The sequence below is a fragment of the Melozone crissalis genome, unplaced genomic scaffold (assembly GCF_028551555.1).
Source record: "Melozone crissalis strain CALT ecotype California unplaced genomic scaffold, PUWL_Pcris_2 ptg000088l_1, whole genome shotgun sequence".
Lineage (NCBI taxonomy): Eukaryota > Metazoa > Chordata > Aves > Passeriformes > Passerellidae > Melozone > Melozone crissalis.
In genome coordinates, this window is record NW_026535865.1 from 3,006,891 (window position 1) to 3,025,951 (window position 19,061).

The 19,061-nt window shown below is 44.7% G+C and overlaps 1 protein-coding gene across 5 annotated transcripts in view; it reads left to right on the plus strand.

The window, feature by feature from the left end:
* RFX2 (regulatory factor X2) overlaps positions 1 to 19,061 on the plus strand; it is an 80,318-nt gene that overhangs the window by 43,775 nt on the left and 17,482 nt on the right. For 2 of the 5 annotated variants that reach the window (XM_054291188.1, XM_054291190.1), the window contains exons 2-6: positions 2,180 to 2,292; positions 7,000 to 7,089; positions 8,664 to 8,743; positions 11,210 to 11,486; positions 16,728 to 16,802. In XM_054291188.1, coding sequence (XP_054147163.1) covers positions 2,188 to 2,292; positions 7,000 to 7,089; positions 8,664 to 8,743; positions 11,210 to 11,486; positions 16,728 to 16,802 — 627 coding nt within the window. In that variant the 5' untranslated portion in view covers positions 2,180 to 2,187. The remainder of the gene's footprint in view (positions 1 to 2,179; positions 2,293 to 6,999; positions 7,090 to 8,663; positions 8,744 to 11,209; positions 11,487 to 16,727; positions 16,803 to 19,061) is intronic. The other 3 variants (XM_054291191.1, XM_054291189.1, XM_054291192.1) reach the window with 3 other exon arrangements.

Here is a 19,061-nt window from a genome sequence, read left to right on the forward strand (position 1 = left end):
TGGAGAGCTGCAAACCAAACCCAGGGCACAAGGGACAGAAAAGAAACACTTTTGGAAAAGTTAGGGACAGAAAAGAAACATTTTTGGAAAAATTGGGGACACAAAATAAACACTTTTGGAAAAGTTAGGGACAGAAAAGAAACACTTTTGGAAAAGTTAGGGAGAGAAAATAAACACTTTTGGAAAAATTGGGGACAGAAAATAAGCACTTTTGGAAAAGTTAAATGTGGTAGAAGTGCCCCCTCTCCTGCCTAAGCATCTTCACCTGAATATTCCAAACTCAGCAATGCTTCCCCAGTGTTTAATTACAAATAATTCGTGGCAGGAGCAGGAAAGGAGCTGGAATTTACTGGGAGAATTTTTATTTTCCTGATCCCACGGTGCTGTTGCAAACTGGAATCTTCTCCCAGGGAGGTTTTGGCTGCAGCCCAGGCAGAGGCAGTGATGGGGAGAGGCAGGTGCTGCCTTTTTATAGCAGAGCTGCAGGGATGGGGGTGCGGAGGGCAGCTGGGGGGACACAGGAATAAATATTGATTTAATTTCCCTTCTTTCTGCCTTGTTGGATTAATCTGGCAGCTCTGACTTTATCTACTTTTTCTCCCAGATGTGAGAAAAATTATTTGCAAGCTTCTGGGATTTCAGAAAGGTTAGGAGAGTAATTGTAATTTGCTAATGGGAGTATGGAATATTGGGGGGAAAAAAAACCCTTAAAAAGCTGGGTTTTGGAGAATTTTAATATTTGGGAGGATTTTATTGGTTTTATTGGCTGAAGGAATAAACAGGTAAATTCTGTAACCTCACAACCCCCTTGCATTTCTTTTGAACACAAATTAGCAGTTCCAATGTCCTTTAGTTTCTTGTTTTTCCTTTTTCCTCTTAACTTTTTTCCTCTTAGCACAAAGATGAGGGGAAAGTTTAAATAATGGCAGAAGAAGGGAAATAAAAGCCATCATAATGTTGTTTAGAGGCTCAGCAGTGAGGCCAAGAAAGCAGAAATGGCACTGCCCAAAATCTGGATGCTTTTAACCTTTTGATTTTGAAGTGACAGCAGAAACCCTCCTAAAATAGTTTATTAAGCAGGAAGTTTCACAAGAAAATGAGGAAAAAAGGCTCCCCCACCCCCAAAAAAACCCTCAAAATGCCATTGTGTGCTGCCTCAGCATCCCCTGGTGTCCCCAGGGCTGGCACTGAGGATTTGAGGATGCTGAGGGTGCCATCAGGGCTCTGTGGCACTGGAGGGTGATGCTGTGGCTCTCTGGGGTCCTTGGTGGGATTTTGGGGCAAGGACAGAGATGGGAGGGTGGAAATGCTGATTTTTGGAAGGTGGAGATTCTGCTTTTGGGATGATGGAGATGCTGCTTCAAGTGGTCCAAAATGATGCTGAATTTTTGTTCTTGTGCTCTTCATCCTTGATTTTTTCTGGTTATAAACCCAAGCTGCCCACCTCATTTTCCCACTAAAATTTAGGTTTGATTAAAAGCTTTTTTTGGCACTAGTTTAATGTGATAAGGCATCCCCTGGTGTCCCCAGCGCTGGCATTGAGGATTTGAGGATGCTGAGGGCACCATCAGGGCTCTGTGGCACTGGAGGGTGATGCTGGGGCTGTCTGGGGACCTTGGTGGGATTTTGGGGTGATGGGAGGGTGGAGATGCTGATTTTTGTGAGGATGGAGATGCTGCTTCAAGTGGTCCAAAATGATGGTGAATTTCTCTTCTTGTGCTCTTCATCCTTGATTTTTTTCTGGTTATAAACCCAAGATGGCCACCTCTCTTTCCCACTAAAATTTAGGTTTGATTAGAAGCTTTTTTTGGCACTAGTTAAACGTGATAAGGCAGAGGGGGAGAAAGCATTATTTTTAAAAATATTCCCCTACTCTTCCCAATCATGTGTGATGCTCACTGTGACACAATAATTTTCCAACACCACTTTTCAGTTAAATATAGAAGTGCATTTTCTGTTCCTTCCTTCTCTCTGTGAAACAATTGTGCAACTTTCTTTTTCCTTCACATAATTCTGCATTAAAATGAGCTCCAGGGACTAAAACCAGCCCCGTGTGTAGGACGGGAGCTGCCTCCTTTCCCTCTGCATATTCCCCTGGGATTTCAGCCCTGTTCTCAATGGGTTGGGGGTGTGTGGCTGTGCTGTGCTGTCCCCTCTGATGTCCCTGTGCTGTCCCCAGCAGGGAGCATGCAGAGTCCAGAGGGTGGATCAGACTCAGCAGCTTCTGTGGCTCTTCACCCGTCGGGCTCAGCGCAGGCACCAGTGGTGCAGGCAGTGCCAGCCTCACAGCAGGTAAGGCATGCACAGCTGGGGATGCTGTTACCATGGAGAAAAGCCCTCATTTCCCTGGAAGATGCATTTAAATCACAGGTTTTGGTAGTTGGGGAGAAGGTTTTTAAGCAGCTCCTTGAGGTAGTGGGGACAACCTGTTGATAAAAGTGGTGTCCTGTGGGTTTGAGTGCTGCCAATCCATGTGCAAGCTTTGGGGTTTAATTTAGGTCCCCAAGGGGGTCACTTTGGTCCAGCTGATTTTAACCCCAGGTTTGATAGTGGGGAGAGAGTTTTTAATCAGTTCCTTGAGGTAGAGGGGACAACCTGTTGATAAAGGTGATGTCCTGTGGGTTTGAGCTCGGCCAAGCTTTACAAGGTGGGGTTTGGGGTTTAATTCAGGTTCCCAAGGGTGTCACCTTGTGCCAGCTGATTTTAATCCCAGGATTTGTTGATGGGGAGAAGATTATTAATCAGCTCTTTGAGGCAATGGGGGACAACCTGTTGATAAAATTGATGTCCTTTGGGTTCGAGTGCTCCCAATGCACATACAGGTTTTACAAGGTGGGATTTGGGGTTTAATTTAGGTCCCCAAGGGGGTAACTTTGTGCCAGCTGATTTTAATCCCACTTTTTGATACTGGGGAGAAGGTTTTAAATCAGTTTCTTGAGGTAGAGGGGACAACCTGTTGATAAAAGTGATGTCCTGTGGGTTTGATGTCCAATCCACATTCAAGCTTTAAAAGGGGGCATTTGTGGTTTAATTTAGGTCCCCAAGGGAGTCACTTTGTGCCAGCTGATTTTAATCTCAGTTTTTGATAGTGGGGAGAGGGTTTTTAATCAGCTCATGGAGGTACTGGATTCAACCTGTTGATAAAAGTGATGTCCTGTGGGTTTGAATGCTCCCAATCCATGTGCAAGCTTTAAAAGGTTGGGGTTTAATTTAGGTTTCTAAGGAGGTCACTTTGTGCCAGTTGATTTTAATCCCAGGTTTTGATACTGGGGAGAGGGTTTTTAATCAGTTCTTTGAGGTACTGGGGACAACCTGTTGATAAAAGTGATGTCCTTTGGGTTTGAGTGCTCCCAATGCACATGCAGACTTTACAAGGTGAGTTCTGGGGTTTAATTTAGGTCCCCAAGGGGGTCGCTTTGTGCCAGCTGATTTTAATCCCAGATTTTGGTAGTGAGGAGAGGGTTTTTAATCAGTTCTTTGAGGTACTGGGGACAACCTGTTAATAAAGGTGATGTCCTGTGAGTTTGAGCTCGGCCAAGCTTTACAAGGTGGGGTTTGGGGTGCCCAAGGGGGTCACTTTGTGCCAGCTAATTTTAATCCCGGGTTTTGATAGTGGGGAGAGCGTATTTAATCACCTCCTTGAAGTAGTGGGGACAACCTGTTGATAAAAATGTTGTCCTGTGAGTTTGAGCACTGCCAATCCATGTGCGAGCTTTAAAAGGTTTGGGTTTCAATTTAGGTTCCCAATGGGGTCACTTTGTGGCAGGTGATTTTAACCCCAGGTTTTGATAGTGGGGAGAGGGTTTTTAAGCAACTCTTTGAGGTACTGGGTTCAACCTTTTGATAAAGGTGATGCCCTGTGGGTTTGAGCACTCCCAATCCACATGCAAGCTTTACAAGGTGAATTTTGGGGTGTAATTTAGGTTTCTAAGGTGGTCACTTTGTGCCAGTTGATTTTAACCCCAGGTTTTGATAGTGGGGAGAGGGGTTTTAATCATCTCATTGAGGTAGTGAGGACAACCTGCTGATAAAAGTGTTGTCCTGTGGGTTTGAGCTCTGCCAAGCTTTACAAGGTGTGGTTTGAGATCCCTCCCAACCCAAACCATCCCATGGTCTCTTCCCTGGGTAGGCAGATCCCAACATTTGAATTTGCAGAGGGGGATTTGTGATTAATGCCCATGCATGTGCTGCATTTGGGAGGCCCAACAGGAGGCAAGTGATGAACAGGAACCACCCAGAGCAAAATGGGAAGGGTTAAGTGAAACTGCTTCATTTTTGTTCCTTTTTCTGCCTTTTGGGGAACTTGCAAAAGAAATTTCTACATTACAGGGATGAGAGGATGGGTGGGTGTAACTCAGCTTCATCCTTCTCCAACTCCCAAGTGAGCAGCAGCAGCAGCTGCCATTGGATGCTGATGGAAAGGAACAATTCAAGATTGGGAATGGAAGGAATATTTGACTTTCCAGGAGTCATGGGGTGATGCAGAGTGCTGCTGTCACCTCCCATCCTTGCTGGTGTGGCAGGGCTGGGGACAGCAGTGCCAAGTGTCCTCAGGATCACAGAGTGGATTTGGCTGTGAACAAAGGTTGGAAAACCTTTGGATTATAAAGTCACCCATCCAGCCGCTGGAATGGAACTGCTTGGATTAAGGAAAACCCAGGGCATAGTGAAGACTGCTGAAGAGGAGGAGCATCCAGAGCCTTCCTTCTCACCAGCAGGACAAAGCAATCCCTGGGGATGAGCTGCTTGCAGCAGGAATGGTGTGAGGCTGAAACCCTTGTGGAGCACTGGGGCCCCTTTGGGTTTGAGCAGGATGGCCTCACCTTCCAGGTGGGGATGATTCCTTATCTTGGCTGGAAGGTGATAGCAGAGCACAGGGCCAGGGATGTGGCATCTGGCAAAAGCAGTGCCAGAAAATGGGCAAAAAACAGGAGGAATGTGGTGGTGTTCACAGGAAGAGATGAGAATCTTGACTCCATGTTGCAGAAGGCTGATTGATTATCTTATGATATATAATATATTAAAAGAAAATGATATATTAAAAGTACTCTAAAAGAAGAGAAGAAAGGATTTCATCAGAAGGCTAAAAAGGAATAGAAAGGAATGGAATAAAATCTTGTGACTGGCCAGAGGGTCTGAGACATCTGGACTAGGGAAAAGGGAAAAGGAATGTTCCTCACTCAGGGTCACCAATTTGACCGTGTTCACAGGAGTCCCAGGATGAGGGAAGAGATTAGAATCTTGACTCCATGTTTCAGAAGGCTGATTTATTATTTTATTATATATATATTATGTTAAAAGAAAATAATAAACTATACTAAAAGAATAGAAGAAAGGATTTCTTCTATTGACCAGAGAGTCTGAGCCAGCTGACAGTGATTGGCCATTAATTAAAAACAACCACATGAGACCAATCACAGATGCACCTGTTGCATTCTACAGCAGCAGATAATCAATGTTTACATTTTGTTCCTGAGGCCCCTCAGCCTTTCAGGAGAAAAAATCCTAACAAAAGGATTTTTCATAAAATATGGCTGTGACAGAGAAAGGAAAGAGTCTTTGATGTAGGTGGCATTGCCAAGGTCTGATTTCAAAATGTGATGTCCCCACCCTGCACTGGTGAGGGAAAACAGGCCAGGAGATGGCTGAAATAAGTGGAGGCTCTCCAGGGAATGCAGCCTGGAGCAGCTGCCTGGAGATCTGGGCAATTGTCATAAACCTGGGATTCTGCTAGAACTGGATTTCTGGTTGTTACATGGATATGCTGAGAAGGCTAAAAATCATAAATATCCATGGTAGTTATCCATGGAATTTATTTATGATGGTTATCCATCATAAGTATCCATGGTAGTTATCCATGGAAGTTATTTATCCACCATAAATATCCAGGTAGCCACTAAGTCTCAAGGTTGTTTCTGGGATTTTCTGGCTCTTTGTTCTGTTGGCCCATGTGGTATTTGCATTCTCAGAACAAAGAGAGACAGAATTCTCTCTCCCAGGATTTTTCCTGGGATTTTTCCAGCCCTGGCCCAATCTTCTGGGTGTTTTTAAAGGAATTGTCTCCTTGGAGAAGGTTTAAGAGGCCATGGAGATGCTTGGCTGTGTTCCCACTGAATCCTTTCTCTCCATCACCACATCCCCACGTTTGTTTTTTGCTGCATCTGAAGGTGCTGAACACTCTGAGATGTGCTGACAACCCCAGACTGAAAATGGAGTGTAAGACAGGGGATGCAGGAGGTGACAGAGCCACCAGCACCACGAAATGTCCCTGTGCCCTTGGTGGCAGAGCAGGGAGAAGCAGAACCCCCTGACTTTGGTGCTGGCAGGAGCTGGGGGGGATTTCTTGCTGCAGGAGGCAGAGTTTGGTTGGGTTTAGCAGCTCTGAGAGAAGGAACTTTGCAGCCAAATGTGGATGTGTGAGGAGAGATCCTTGTTCAGATGTGGCTGAGCTGATCAATGAACTGCTGCTTCCTTCCATGGAGGTTTGGAGATGATTCCTAAAAGAAATTTGCCCAAATTCAAGGGGTTGAGCTTATCAGTTAACTGCTATTTCCTTTCCTGGAGGTTTGGAGATGATTCCTGGCAGAAATTTGCCCAAATTCAGGGGGTTGAGCTGATCAGTGAACTGAGATAATTCCTGTCATAAATTTGCCCAAATTCAGGGGCCTGAGCTTATCAATGAACTGCTACATCCTTTCCTGGAGGTTTGGAGATGATTCCTGGCAGAAATTTGCCCAAATTCAGAGGGCTGAGCTGATCAATGAACTGCTGCTTCTTTTCCTGGAGGTTTGAAGATAATTACTGGCAGAAATTTGCCCAAATTCAGGGGCTGAGCTTAGGATGGTGCACCCCACGGGAGGGTGGGGACCTTGGGGACACTGATCACAGGATGTCACTGCTGGTGTCAGAGGCAAACTGGCCATGAAATTTGGGGACAGAACACCTGGCTCAACTGGGTTATGGACTGAAATTGTCTCTTCCTCTATTTTCTCCTTGCAGAGGGTTTTGGTCCAGGCCACAGGCTCTGCTCCCAAAGGGGCACAGATGCAGCAAATCTCTGTTCCCAGAGTCCAGCAGGTTCCACAGCAGGTAATGAACCCTGGGGACACCCAGACAGGTCCCCAGTCCCACTCCTGAAACTCTGCCGCATCTAGAAAAATCCTAATTAAAGCATTGTGGGCACTCACAGAGCTGCCATCACTTTCTCCAGCTCTCTCCTCCTGTCTTGATGACAAAAGAAATTCTCAAAGATATTTGAAGTTTAGGAAAAACCTTTGCTGTAGTAGTTGTCTTTCATGTATTTGAAGATTTGATGTATGCTTTCAACTTAAATTTAAAAGCATTTCTTAAATCAGAGTTAAATTAAAATTAAATCCTTTAGTAAAGATGTTTTTTAGAGGCAAAATGTTTGGGTTTTTTTTTAATTAAACAAATTTACTGCCTGCGTGTGACTCCATAGGAAGATTTGGTGCCAGAGAGCCATGCAAGTATTTTTATTTACTTGAACTTTGCCTTTTCCAGGGCTTGTTTCCTAAGAAACCAGGGATGTGTGGTGCTGCTCCATGTGAACAGAAAGTCTGACCCTCTTTTTTTCTTTAGTGATTATCTTTAGTAATTTTTTTTCTTTAGTGATTTTCTAATTTGATTTCTTCATTTCAGGGGGGCAAATCCTTCCCTCCCAGAGTAACAAAAAAGGGGCTGGGGTGCAGCTGGACATTGTCAGGATCCCCTCTGAAAGAAAAGCTGCAGCTTGAGCTCAGCCCTGTTAGTCAGCCCCAAGACACGTGTGCAGAGCAAACCCAGCTCCATTGTTTCCAGTTCTCATGGAGCAACCACTTATTTATCTATTTTAACTTGACCTTTGAAAATAAAAACCTCCTTTTCTTTGGCATTCCTAAGCATGGAGGGGAGGAAGGGCAGGCAGGATGGGTTTTTGTTTGTTTTTTGGGTTTTTGGGGTTTGTGTTGTTGTTGTTGTTCTTGTTTTAGTGTTTGTTTTGTTCTGTTTTGGGGGGGGGGGTTCTGGTTTGTTTGGGTTTTTTGGGGAGGGGGGTTTGGGTTTGTTTTGTTGTTCTTGTTTTATTCTTTGGGGTTTTTTTGTTTTGGGGTTTTTTAGGGTTTTTTTGTTTGTTTTGGGTTTTTTTGGGGGGTTGGGTTTGTTTTGTTGTTGTTCTTGTTTTATTGTTTGATTTTTTTGGTTTTGGGGTTTTTTAGGGTTCTGTTTTGTTTTGGTTTTTGGGGGGGTTTTGGGTGTTTTTTGAGTTTATTGTTTTTGGGGTTTTTTTCTTTTGTTTGGTGGTTTTTGGTGGTTTTTTGGGTTTTTTTGGCTTTGTTTTTTGGGGGGGTTTTGTTTGGTTTGGTGGGGTTTTTGGTAGGCTTTTTGTTTGGTTTTTTGGGGGTTTTTTGGTTTTGGGTTTTTTTTTGGTTTGGTTTTTTTTGTGGGTTGGGTGGGGGGGGTTTTGGTTTTTTTTTTTTGTTGTTTGTTTGCTTTGTTTTGGTTTGGTTTTTTTTTGGTTTTTGGGGGGGTGGGGGGGTTGTTTGTTTTTTGATTTTTCTGTTTTTTTTTTTTTTCTAAAGAAAGCCAAAGTGTCAAGGTAAGTTTGGAGCTGTGCATTTTAACCAGCACTTCCTGAGCAACCCCTGACCTCTTGGTGCCTGTTGCAGGTGCAGTCTGTGCAGCACGTTTATCCAGCCCAGGTGCAGTATGTGGAAGGAGGAGAAGCTGTTTACACCAATGGAACCATGTAAGAACCTCCCTGAGCTGTCCCCCTGCCTCCTTCCATGGGAGGAGGAAGAGGAGGAGCTGTTCAGGTGCTGTGCTGGGTGTGAGGGTGGTTTCCAGCCCTGGTGGTGTTCTCCTCATGGAGGGATTGTTCTCCAGGGAATCCTGGTCATGAAATTTGTCTAAAAACTTTGCATGGTGCCATGGGGAGTTTTAGGAATGGAACTTCCAGGGTAAAAGGGGCTGTTGGAAGATTTTATAGACTTAAGGAATCCTAGAATTGCTTGGGTTGGAAAAGACCTTCAATCCCATCTCCTTCCAACTCCCCAACACCTTCCACCATCCCAGGCTGCTCCAAGCCTCTTCCAGCTGGGCCTTGGACATTCCAGGGATGGAGCAGCCACAGCTGTGCCAGGTCCTCTCCATTCTTAGAATTTCCTTTTCCTCCTGCCAGCTGTGCCCTATTTTGTGCCTCTTTTTGGCTTTCCCCACCCCAGTTCCTCATAAGGAGCTGCCCTCACCCTGAGCTTGTGCTGTGGGGCTGACTGATCCCATTCCCACTGTCAGAAACAACTGTTCACTTTTACAATTTCAAAGGTTTATTAAACCTTAACAAAAATTGCAACAAAGAAATTTTTAAAATAAGGAATTTAATAATTTTTAAATTTTTTTAATCTTTTTTTCAATAAGGAAAAGGTTTTCAGCACTGGGAATTCCTGTGACTGCCAGCCACGTGGCTCATCTACAAAATATCAATCTCTTAATTGTGAGAGCCAACTATGACATTATTTATCTGTAACAAACCCCCCTTTTCCTTTTCTATTAGTCATTTGGCTCAAACAATTTACTCATTTTTGATTTGGATCATTTACCCTTCTCAAAAAAATAAATGAAAATAATTTTTACCAGCATTTGTTGATGTGGACAAGGACAGTGGGAACAGGAAAAATCTTATTTGGAAATGGACAAAATGGGATTCCAGAGGTTAATTTAGTCTTGCTCTTTAGTCTCTGTTGGATTAAGAGACAATTGAGGAATGATGGAGGTGTGGTATGGCTTTCCACCTTACCATGCCTCTGGGCTTGGCACCTGCAACAGGACTATAATCTTACAGTGGGAACAGGAAAAATTTTATTTGGAAATGGACAAAATGTGATTAATTAACAAATTAACAAGAGATTAATTCGGTTTTGCTCTTCAGTCTCTGTTGGATTAAGAGACAATTGGGGAATGATGAAGGTGTGGTGTGGCTTTCTTGTTCCCACTTTACCATGCCTACGGGGTTGTGAACGACAAGAATAATCTTAGAGTGGGAACAGGAAAAACTTTATTTGGAAGTATCCAAAATGGGATTACAGAGGTTAATTCAGTCTTGCTCTTTATTCTCTGCTGGATTAACAAACGACTGAGGGATGATGGAGGTGTGGTATATTTCTTGTTCCCACCTTACCATGCCTACAGGGTTGCCACCCAGAACAGGGATATAATCTTACAGTGGGAACAGGAAAAATTTTATTTGGAAATGGACAAAATGGGATTGCAGAGATTAATTCAGTCTTGCTCTTTAGTCTTTGTTGGATTAAGAAACAATTGATGAATGATGAAGGTGTGGTATATTTCTTGTTCCCACCTTACCATGCCTATGGGGTTGTGAACAACAAGAATAATCTTACACTGGGAACAGGAAAAATTTTATTTGGAAATGTCCAAAATGGGGTTACAGAGGCCAATTCATTCTTGCTCTTTAGTCTGTGTTGGATTAAGGGACAGCTGAGGGAAGATAGAGGTGTGGTATATTTCTCGTTTCCACCTTACCATGCCTATGGGGTTGCCACCCACAACAGGGATATAATCTCACGGTGGGAACAGGAAAAATTTTATTTGGAAATGGACAAAATGGAATTGCAGAGATTAATTCAGTCGTGCTCTTTAGTCTTTGTTGGATTAAGAAACGACTGAGGAATGATGGAGGTGTGGTATATTTCTTGTTCCCACCTTGCCATGCCTATGGGGTTGTGAACAACAAGAATAATCTTACAGTGGGAACAGAAAAAATGTCATTTGGAAATGGACAAAATGTGATTAATTAACAAATTAACAAGAGGTTAATTTGGTTTTGCTCTCTAGTCTCGCCTAATGGAGGTGTGGTATGGTTTTCTTGTTCCCACCTTACCATGCTTATTGGGTTGCCACCCACAACGGGGATATAATCTTACAGGAAAAATTTTATTTGGAAATGTCCAAAATGGGATTATAGAGGTTAATTTGGTCTTGCTCTTTAGTCTCTGTTGGATTTAGACACAACTGAGGGTTGGTAGAGGTGTGGTATATTTCGTGTTCCCACTTTACCATACCTACATGGTTGCGAACAAGAATAATCTCAGTGGCAAACACAAGGGCTAACCTTTAACACCAGGGGTTTTCTGACACTTATCTAGCTTTCTGAAGCTGTCCAGCACATATTTCCTCTCTTTTGTCCCCTGCACAGACGAGCTGCCTACTCTTACAGCAGCGAGGCGCAGATTTACGCCCCCGCCAGCGCCGCGCCCTATTTCGAAGCGCAGGGAGGAGGAGGAGGAGGAGGAGCTCAGGTGACTACAGCGACATCCTCTCCTACAGCCATTCCCTCTCACAACATGGTGGGCATCACCATGGACATTGGGGGAAGTCAGATCCTCTCCGGCTCGGGAGCCTATCTCATTCATGGGGGGCTGGAGAACTCTAGACATTCTCTGTCTCACACCTCACGCTCCTCTCCAGCAACGGTATGTAGCCCTGCAGGCACCTCAGCAAGGGGGCCAGCAATGATTCCAAAGGGATCTGAAAAGCCTTCAGAAAATTTAACTGACCTGCCATTATCGTTGTTTATGTCTATGAGTGCAAGGGGGAGAATAGACACTGGTGTTGTACGTTTATTTTTCAGTTTGGATTGTCCCTCTCGCTCAGATCGCTGAAATAATCAGCAGCATTAGAGAAGAGAAAGCATTAATGATTCAAATATTAATAAAGCATTAATCAGTCAAATATTAATAAAACATTACATTTGGTTTGGTTTTTTTCCCTCCCAAACAAAATATTTTGGTTTTTAAAGATTTGGCCCCTGTTTTCTACTGTAAATTTGTCTCTACTTACATTTTGGTTTTTAATGATTTGGCCCCTGTTTTCTACTGTAAATTTGTCTCTATTTACATTTTGGGATTTAATTATTTGGCCCTGTTTTCTAATGTAAATTTGTCTCTATTTACATTTTGGCATTTAATTATTTGGCCCTGTTTTCTACTGTAAATTTGTCTCTATTTACATTTTCTATAGGTCAAACGTCTCACATGCTTAACCAAAATATTGAAATATGTCTTCAATTGTGAAGAGACCTGAGACAATCTTCCTTAACCCATTGGATAATTATTATTATTTATTTCGTTTGGAAATGGAGAAAATGGGATTAATTAACAAATTAACAAGAGGTTAATTCGGTTTTGCTCTCTAATCTCTGTTGGATTAAGAGACAATTGAGGAATGATGAAGGTGTGAACATAAGTTATATTCAAGCTGATCATGCTGAGTGCACAGTGATCAAAAACTCTTTGTGTATACATCTCCTACACCATTGTGTATTCTGCCCTTGCCATATGTTTAGAAAATGTCTTTTAGGGTGATATTGATCAAACAGAAATGGTTTAAAGTTCTGATTTCTCTCTTTGGAGGGTGTCTCTCCAGCTGCCAGCTGTGGCAGGTGCTGGAGCACATCTGTGTGGGACTGAGGGTTACAGCTCTTCACCCAAAACAGCCTTTTTGCTGTAAGGGCTTTGATTTGGGAATCTCCCAGCCCTGAGCAGCTGCCAGGAGTGTTTGCAGCTCATTTCCTGGGGCTGCTCACCTCCCTCTGCAGACTTCTGTGTGTTTATGCATTCAAATATAAATATAAATACTAATGTAGGTGTAATTCAGGGTATGTAGCCAGAATTTCAAATGTGAGCAGCATCACTAGGGAGAAAAGCAGGAGCTGTTGCTACTGAGAACTCATGTAAATCTGGCCTGTTAAGTTGTGCTTTATTTCCCACTGAGTTTTTGAATATAGATTTTATGGTTTTTGAATCTTTGTGCCTTGAAAGATTGCTTTGATCCTGTGCTCTGCCTTGGGTAGGCATAGGGGAAAAGTCCTTGGTTTGGGTGGAAGAGAAAATGACAGATATTGAGATTCTTTTCTTGAGTGAGAATTGTCTGTGTGTGTATTTTAACTGTTCACAGTTAAAAATTAGCACTGGAGCATTTGGTTTTTACTAAAAGTTATTATTTGGAGGCATCACCTGTGTGGGACTGCATCTTACAAAACTGCACTACTTTACTCTTGGATTTTTGGGGGATTTTTTTAATGTTGTTGTTTGGGGTTTTTGTAATTTCCATGGTGATGAGCATGATATAAAAGCCCAAGTGGAAAATATGTCAGTAGAAATATCCCATGAATGGATTTAGTTGATGTTATTACATGAGATAAGGCTGTTCAGCAAAACAAAACAAAAAAAAGAGATTTAGAAAGTGACCTTTATAGAAATACATCTGAGATAAATCCACTCTGTTGCATGTACAGATGAGCTTTCTGAAGGTATTTTAACACAAAATAGCTGAGGAAGGGCTGGAAAAGGTGGGAAAGAGCCTGGCAGGTAATCCAGGGCTGTGTCTGTGTGTGGCTGTCTGTCCTTCCAGCTCAGACCAGGGTCAGAGGGGACTGGAGCAGAGCCTGGACTGCTTGGAATTAATGCTGGAATAATTTGGTTTGGGATCTTAGAGCTCATCCAGTGCCAGCCCTGCCATGGCAGGGACACCTTCACCATCCCAGGTGCTCCAAACCCTGTCCAGCCTGGCCTTGGGCACTGCCAGAGATCCAGGAGCACCCACCAGGAGGGATGGGTGGCTTAAGGACAGCAGGAACTGAACCAAATCCATTTGAACTTTATTTTCTGTTTTAATGTCCAGCCTAAACAGGGACTGGGAAAGGCTGGTTTGTATTTTTGTTTGGTTTTTTGTGGGGGGTTAGTTCTGGGGTTGATTCTATGTCTGTTTGGGGGTGGTTGTGGAGTGATGATGACAGTTGGTTATTGTTTTTGATAGTAGGAAATATAGAGGAAGGTTAATTGAAAGTGTATTGATGACAAAGAGGCCAGATTGGGGCAGGATTGGGAGCTGTGTGGGAGGAAAGGAAAGCAGAGCCAGGGATGCCAAAGGGTTTTTGCCCTGGCCTTGGGGATGGACATCAGAGTGGTCAGAGATGGGGAAGGAGAGGGATTGGAGGTGTTGATGGCAAGGAGGGCACCTCCAGAGGAAAACTGAAATATTGGAATACTTCAGGATTAGCAGTGGTCCTTAGGAGGCTGAGAGATGTTTGGTAAAGTCTGTGTGTGTACCAAAGAAAAATCTTGAGATACTTCAAGAAACCTCTTAGGAAACCTTCCCTCTGTGCTGGAACACCAATGTTCTGCTCAAACAGCACAGGGAACATTCAATATCTGTGCCAACACTGCACTATTAATCTTCACCTAAATTAGTCTGGACTAAGAGAGGAAATCCTTGAGACCTCTCACAAGTGGGGCCTCAGAGCTCTTCACCTTCCTGCAGAGCTGCTCAAGAGTTTTTGGTTTTTCCCCTGTGACAGTTTTTATTGCAGATGCAAGGTGTCCTTTTGGATGGGACATTTGCCAACAGCAACAGCCAGGCAGCATTTCTGGGCTTGCCTCAGAGCTGCTGCTCAAACAGCCCCTGCGCAGGCAGAGGAAGGAAATTGGGTCTCCCTCTGCCTCTGAGTCATTTCCTGAAGGCTGTGTCAGCACTCAGGCTGTGCTTCCTCGTGGTCCATCATGGTGTGGGGCAGTGAAACTCCAATAATCTGAGCCTGAATGGGGGGAGAGGTGAGGCAGTGAGACCCCACTAATCTGAGCCTGAATTGGGGGAGAAGTGAGGCTATGGAACCCCACTAATCTGAGCCTGAATTGGGTGAAATGTGAGGCAGTGAAACCCCAAAAATATGAGCCTGAATTGGGTGGGATGTGAGGTAGTGAGACCCCACTAATCTGAGCCTGAATTGGATGAGGTTTGAGGCAATGAAACCCCACTAATCTGAGCCTGAATTGAGTAAGGTGTGAGGCAGTGAGACCCCACTAATCTGAGCCTGAATGGGGTGAGGCAATGAAACCCCACTAATCTGGGCCTGAATTGGGTGAGGTGTGGGGCAGGGAAACCCCACTAATCTGAGCCTGAATTTAGGGAGAACCCCTCCAGAAGTAGTTCCACTTTGGGGTGGGAACCAAGGGACTTTGCTGGAGGTGGTGCCACCTTCACACCTGGATGTAGTTGCTGGATGTCACCTCAGAAGCTGGGTCTGATCTCTGCTCTGCCACCCTGCTGTGACAGAGCCTGGCTTTGTGCAGGGCTGGGTTTATCTCAGCCCTGATCTCCACTGTGGGCTGAGTCAGGGCAGGCAGGAGGCCATGGACAGGGACACATCATCTGCAGATGTTTTGTGGGTGTGCCCACAAAGTGTTAAATGAGGACAGAGCAGAGCTTTGGCTGCAGGTTCTCTGTCCTTGTCCTGCCTGGGCACAGCCAACAGGATTTGGGACATCTCAAACAGGGAACATCTGCTGGAGACAAACAGGTTCTTCTCCTGCCAGGCTCTAATGTGGAATTTGGGGAGGTTTGAGGATTGTTTTTCCCCGTAGAGGAGCACTGGAGTTTTGGGACCAGCAGCCATCTGCTCCAGGAGCCCAGGTTCTGCCCCAGCAGCAGAATGGAGAAGACAAGAAGGGTTCAGGAGAGGCTTGAGGCACAAGGCAGCATCCACAGCTGGGCTGAAGGGGAGCAGGAGGCAGCCAGGGGGTCAGGGGCTCCTCAGCAGCCAGAAAGTCTCACCTTGGCTGCTCTGAGATCAACGGAAACCAGAACAGGCAGCAGCAAATGTTCCAGCCTGGCTTGTGGGGGAGAAATCACCCAAGTGAAATCTGGCTCTGCCTTCTTCCCTTTGCAGCTCTCAGCAGCAGAGAGCCCTCACCCATTCCTGTTTGGGCACTCTCCTTGCACCCCAATTTTAGTTAATTTTTTAGGGTTTTTAACAAAATATGAAGCAGTGACAAGTAACAAAGTCATTATTGCCAGCTCTCCTTGGAAAGCCTGGGTCCAACTCTGCAACCAATCTCTGACCATTCCAGTTCATGCATTCTTCTTGCATCCCAATTTTAGTTAATTTTTTAGATTTTTTTGACAAGGTGACCAAGTCATTACTGCCAGCTCTCCTTGAAAAGCCTGGGTCCAGCTCTGCAGCCAATCTCTGACCATTCCAGTTCATGCACTCTCCTTGCATCCTTGCACCCCAGTTTTAATTAATTTTTTAGGGTTTTTGACAAAATATTAAGAGGTGGCAGTAACCAAGTTATTATTCCCAGCTATCCTTGAAAAGCCTGAGTGTAAGGTTTAAGTACAACTCTGCAGGCAGTCTCTGACCATTCCAGTTCATGCACTCTCCTTGCACCCCAGCTTTAGTTAATTTTTTAGGGATATTTTTTAGGGGATTTTGACAAAATATGGAGAGGTGACCAAGTCATGACTGCCAGCTCTCCTTGGAAAGCCTGGGTCCTGCTCTGCAGCCAATCTCTGCAGTGCATCTGCCTGGTGATGGTTTGCTCTCAGCAGGAAGGGAAAAAGAGGAGGAAAATTGCTTTTTTTTATATAAATAGGCAGTGCTTTTAGTGGAAGATGAACCCCCCCTGGCCTTGCTTTGTCACCCCTGAGGGGATCCCTGCTGTGTTTCCATTTGCATGTCCCAGTAACGCCTCTGCAGCTCCATCCACATCTGTTTGCCTCTTTTTCACCAGCTTGTTGATATAAAGCATTAATCATTCAAATATTAATAAAGAAACAATAATCCTGGCTGTTGCTAACTATCTGATTTCCTTTCTTTTTCCTTTTTTTTTTTTTTTTGTTTTCTCTCTCTCTCTCCTGTGCACGTTTTTCTTTAGCTTGAAATGGCGATTGAAAACCTACAAAAAAATGAAGGGATAACATCACACAAAAGCAGTTTGCTCAACAGCCATGTAAGTCACAATCAGAATTTACAACCTTTTCCCCTGCTTTGGTAGGAGAATTATTTCTTTGGTGTATTCAACAGCATGAGGCACTCAAAAGCAGCCTGTGATTGAGCTGTGCTGCCCAAAGCAGCCCATTCCCAAGGAAAAAGAGGCTGCAAAAAGTGCTATATGATAATGTTTGCTGCTGAGATGCTCAGGAGTCTGTTATTTATTCATAATAAATATAAATGTGTTTATTTATTTCATCTGCCTTGCAATGGAAATTGCTGGCAATCAGATAAACACACTGGAGGAAGTTCTTTTCCTTTTATTGGAACTGAAACGTGGCTGGAAAATTACTTGTAAATGCAGAGGCATGACTTGGTGTGAATTGTGACAGATCCCCCTCAACCAAAAGCCTCTGAATGCCTTTTTTCCCCTCTCTCTGTGCCTCAGGAAGGCCATTCCTGTCACAATGCTGTGCTAAATCCATGTGCTGGGCCTCTCTCTCACTGTGCCAAGGATTTCCCTGCTTTGTGTGATATTCCCACTGTTCTGCTGGGCCTTTGCATCCTGGTTTGTGGCTCCCATGCAGGAACACTGAGGGTTGAGCACATGCTTGGGTGAGATTTGGGTTGATCCAGGTCATGTTGGGGTCCCTGGACTTTGTTTTCCCTGTGTTTGGATGAAGCTCAAGCATGTCCTGCACCCATAAATCCCATGCACAAAGTGGTGTTTCTCTTCTCTAACAGGTTTTCTCTGGGTTTGAGGGCTGGTTTGTTGTCATTCTTAGGGCAAAAAATAAAAACCTTTGGCTTCTTCACCCTGAGACAACAAAAGGAACTTTAAACCAGTCTGATTATTTATTCTGATTTCAAACTCCAGGCCAGGGCTCCTGAGGAAGCTCAAACTTTGAGTGAAGGTTTTTGGTTGTAGCTGGGGAAACACAAACCTGCAGCATCAGGCAGTTCCTGTGCTGAGCATCCCTCCCACCCCAGGCTGGGCACTCCTCAAATGCTGCACGAGGATTGTGCTGCTCTGCAGGATTTTTCTTGTTCATCGAGGACAAAGTTTGAAATAAAATCAGGAAAAGAGCAGAGGAAAGAGAGCAAAAGGTAGAAAAGAGATTTTAGTGACTACAAAATGCAGGATGGAGTGGGGGCCTCGTCCAGCCCCTGATGAGACCTTCCCCTCCCTGGTCTTGCATGGTGGAAGTGCAGAATTTGATGTCCCTGGTTCTGGGTCCTTGATGTCCCTGGTTCTAGGTTGTGGTTCATAGTCTGGCCTAAGGTTTAAGTGCAACCTCTGGAGCAAACAAACTCCTTCCTGAGCATGTGTGAGCACAGACAAACTCCTTCCTGAGCATGAATAACACATCCAGCCCCAGCTGGTTCCTCTGAAGGTGCAGCTCCAGGCACAAAGTGCAGTTCCTGGGCTGAGGAACCCTCCAGGTCCTTGCTGTCCCCAGTGTCCCTGCTCAGGGAGGTGTCTGGGGACATGTGGGAATAAAATGGCGGATGAGCAGTGCCTGAAGGGGACACAGCACACGGGGGAAGCAGATGAGGCAGTTCCAGAGCTAGAGGAGCTGCAGTGCCATTGCCCAGGGAGGTTCTTTTGGGGCTCCTCTGAGTGAGGGACCTGAGCCCATGGAAGGGTACCCTGATCTAAGCAGGAAGCTGGACCAGCATGGTTTGGGTTGGAAAGGACCTTAAAGCTCATTCTTATTTAATTTCAACCTCCTACCATGGGCAGGGACACCTTCCACCAGAGCAGGGTGCTCAGAGCTCTGTCCAACCCAGCCTTGGGTACTCCAGGGATGCTCAGAGCTCTGTCCCACCCAGCCTTGGATGCTCCAGGGATGCTCAGAGCTCTGTTCAACCCAGCCTTGGGTACTCCAGGGATGCTCAGAGCTCTGTCCCACCCAGCCTTGGATGCTCAGAGCTCTGTTCAACCCAGCCTTGGATCCTCCAGGGATGCTCAGAGCTCTGTTCAACCCAGCCTTGGGTACTCCAGGGATGCTCAGAACTCTGTTCAACCCAGCCTTGGGTACTCCAGGGGTGCTCAAAGCTCTGTCCCACCCAGCCTTGGATGCTCCAGAGATGCTCAGAGCTCTGTCCCACCCAGCCTTGGATGCTCAGAGCTCTGTCCAACCCAACCTTGGATGCTCTGCTGCTCATGGTCCCAGCTAAAAACACCTTAAATATGATCCACAAATGGTTTATTTTTTATATTTCATAGAAGTAGCCACAAGAAAATGTCTCCAAACCTGCACCTCCAAAAAAAAAA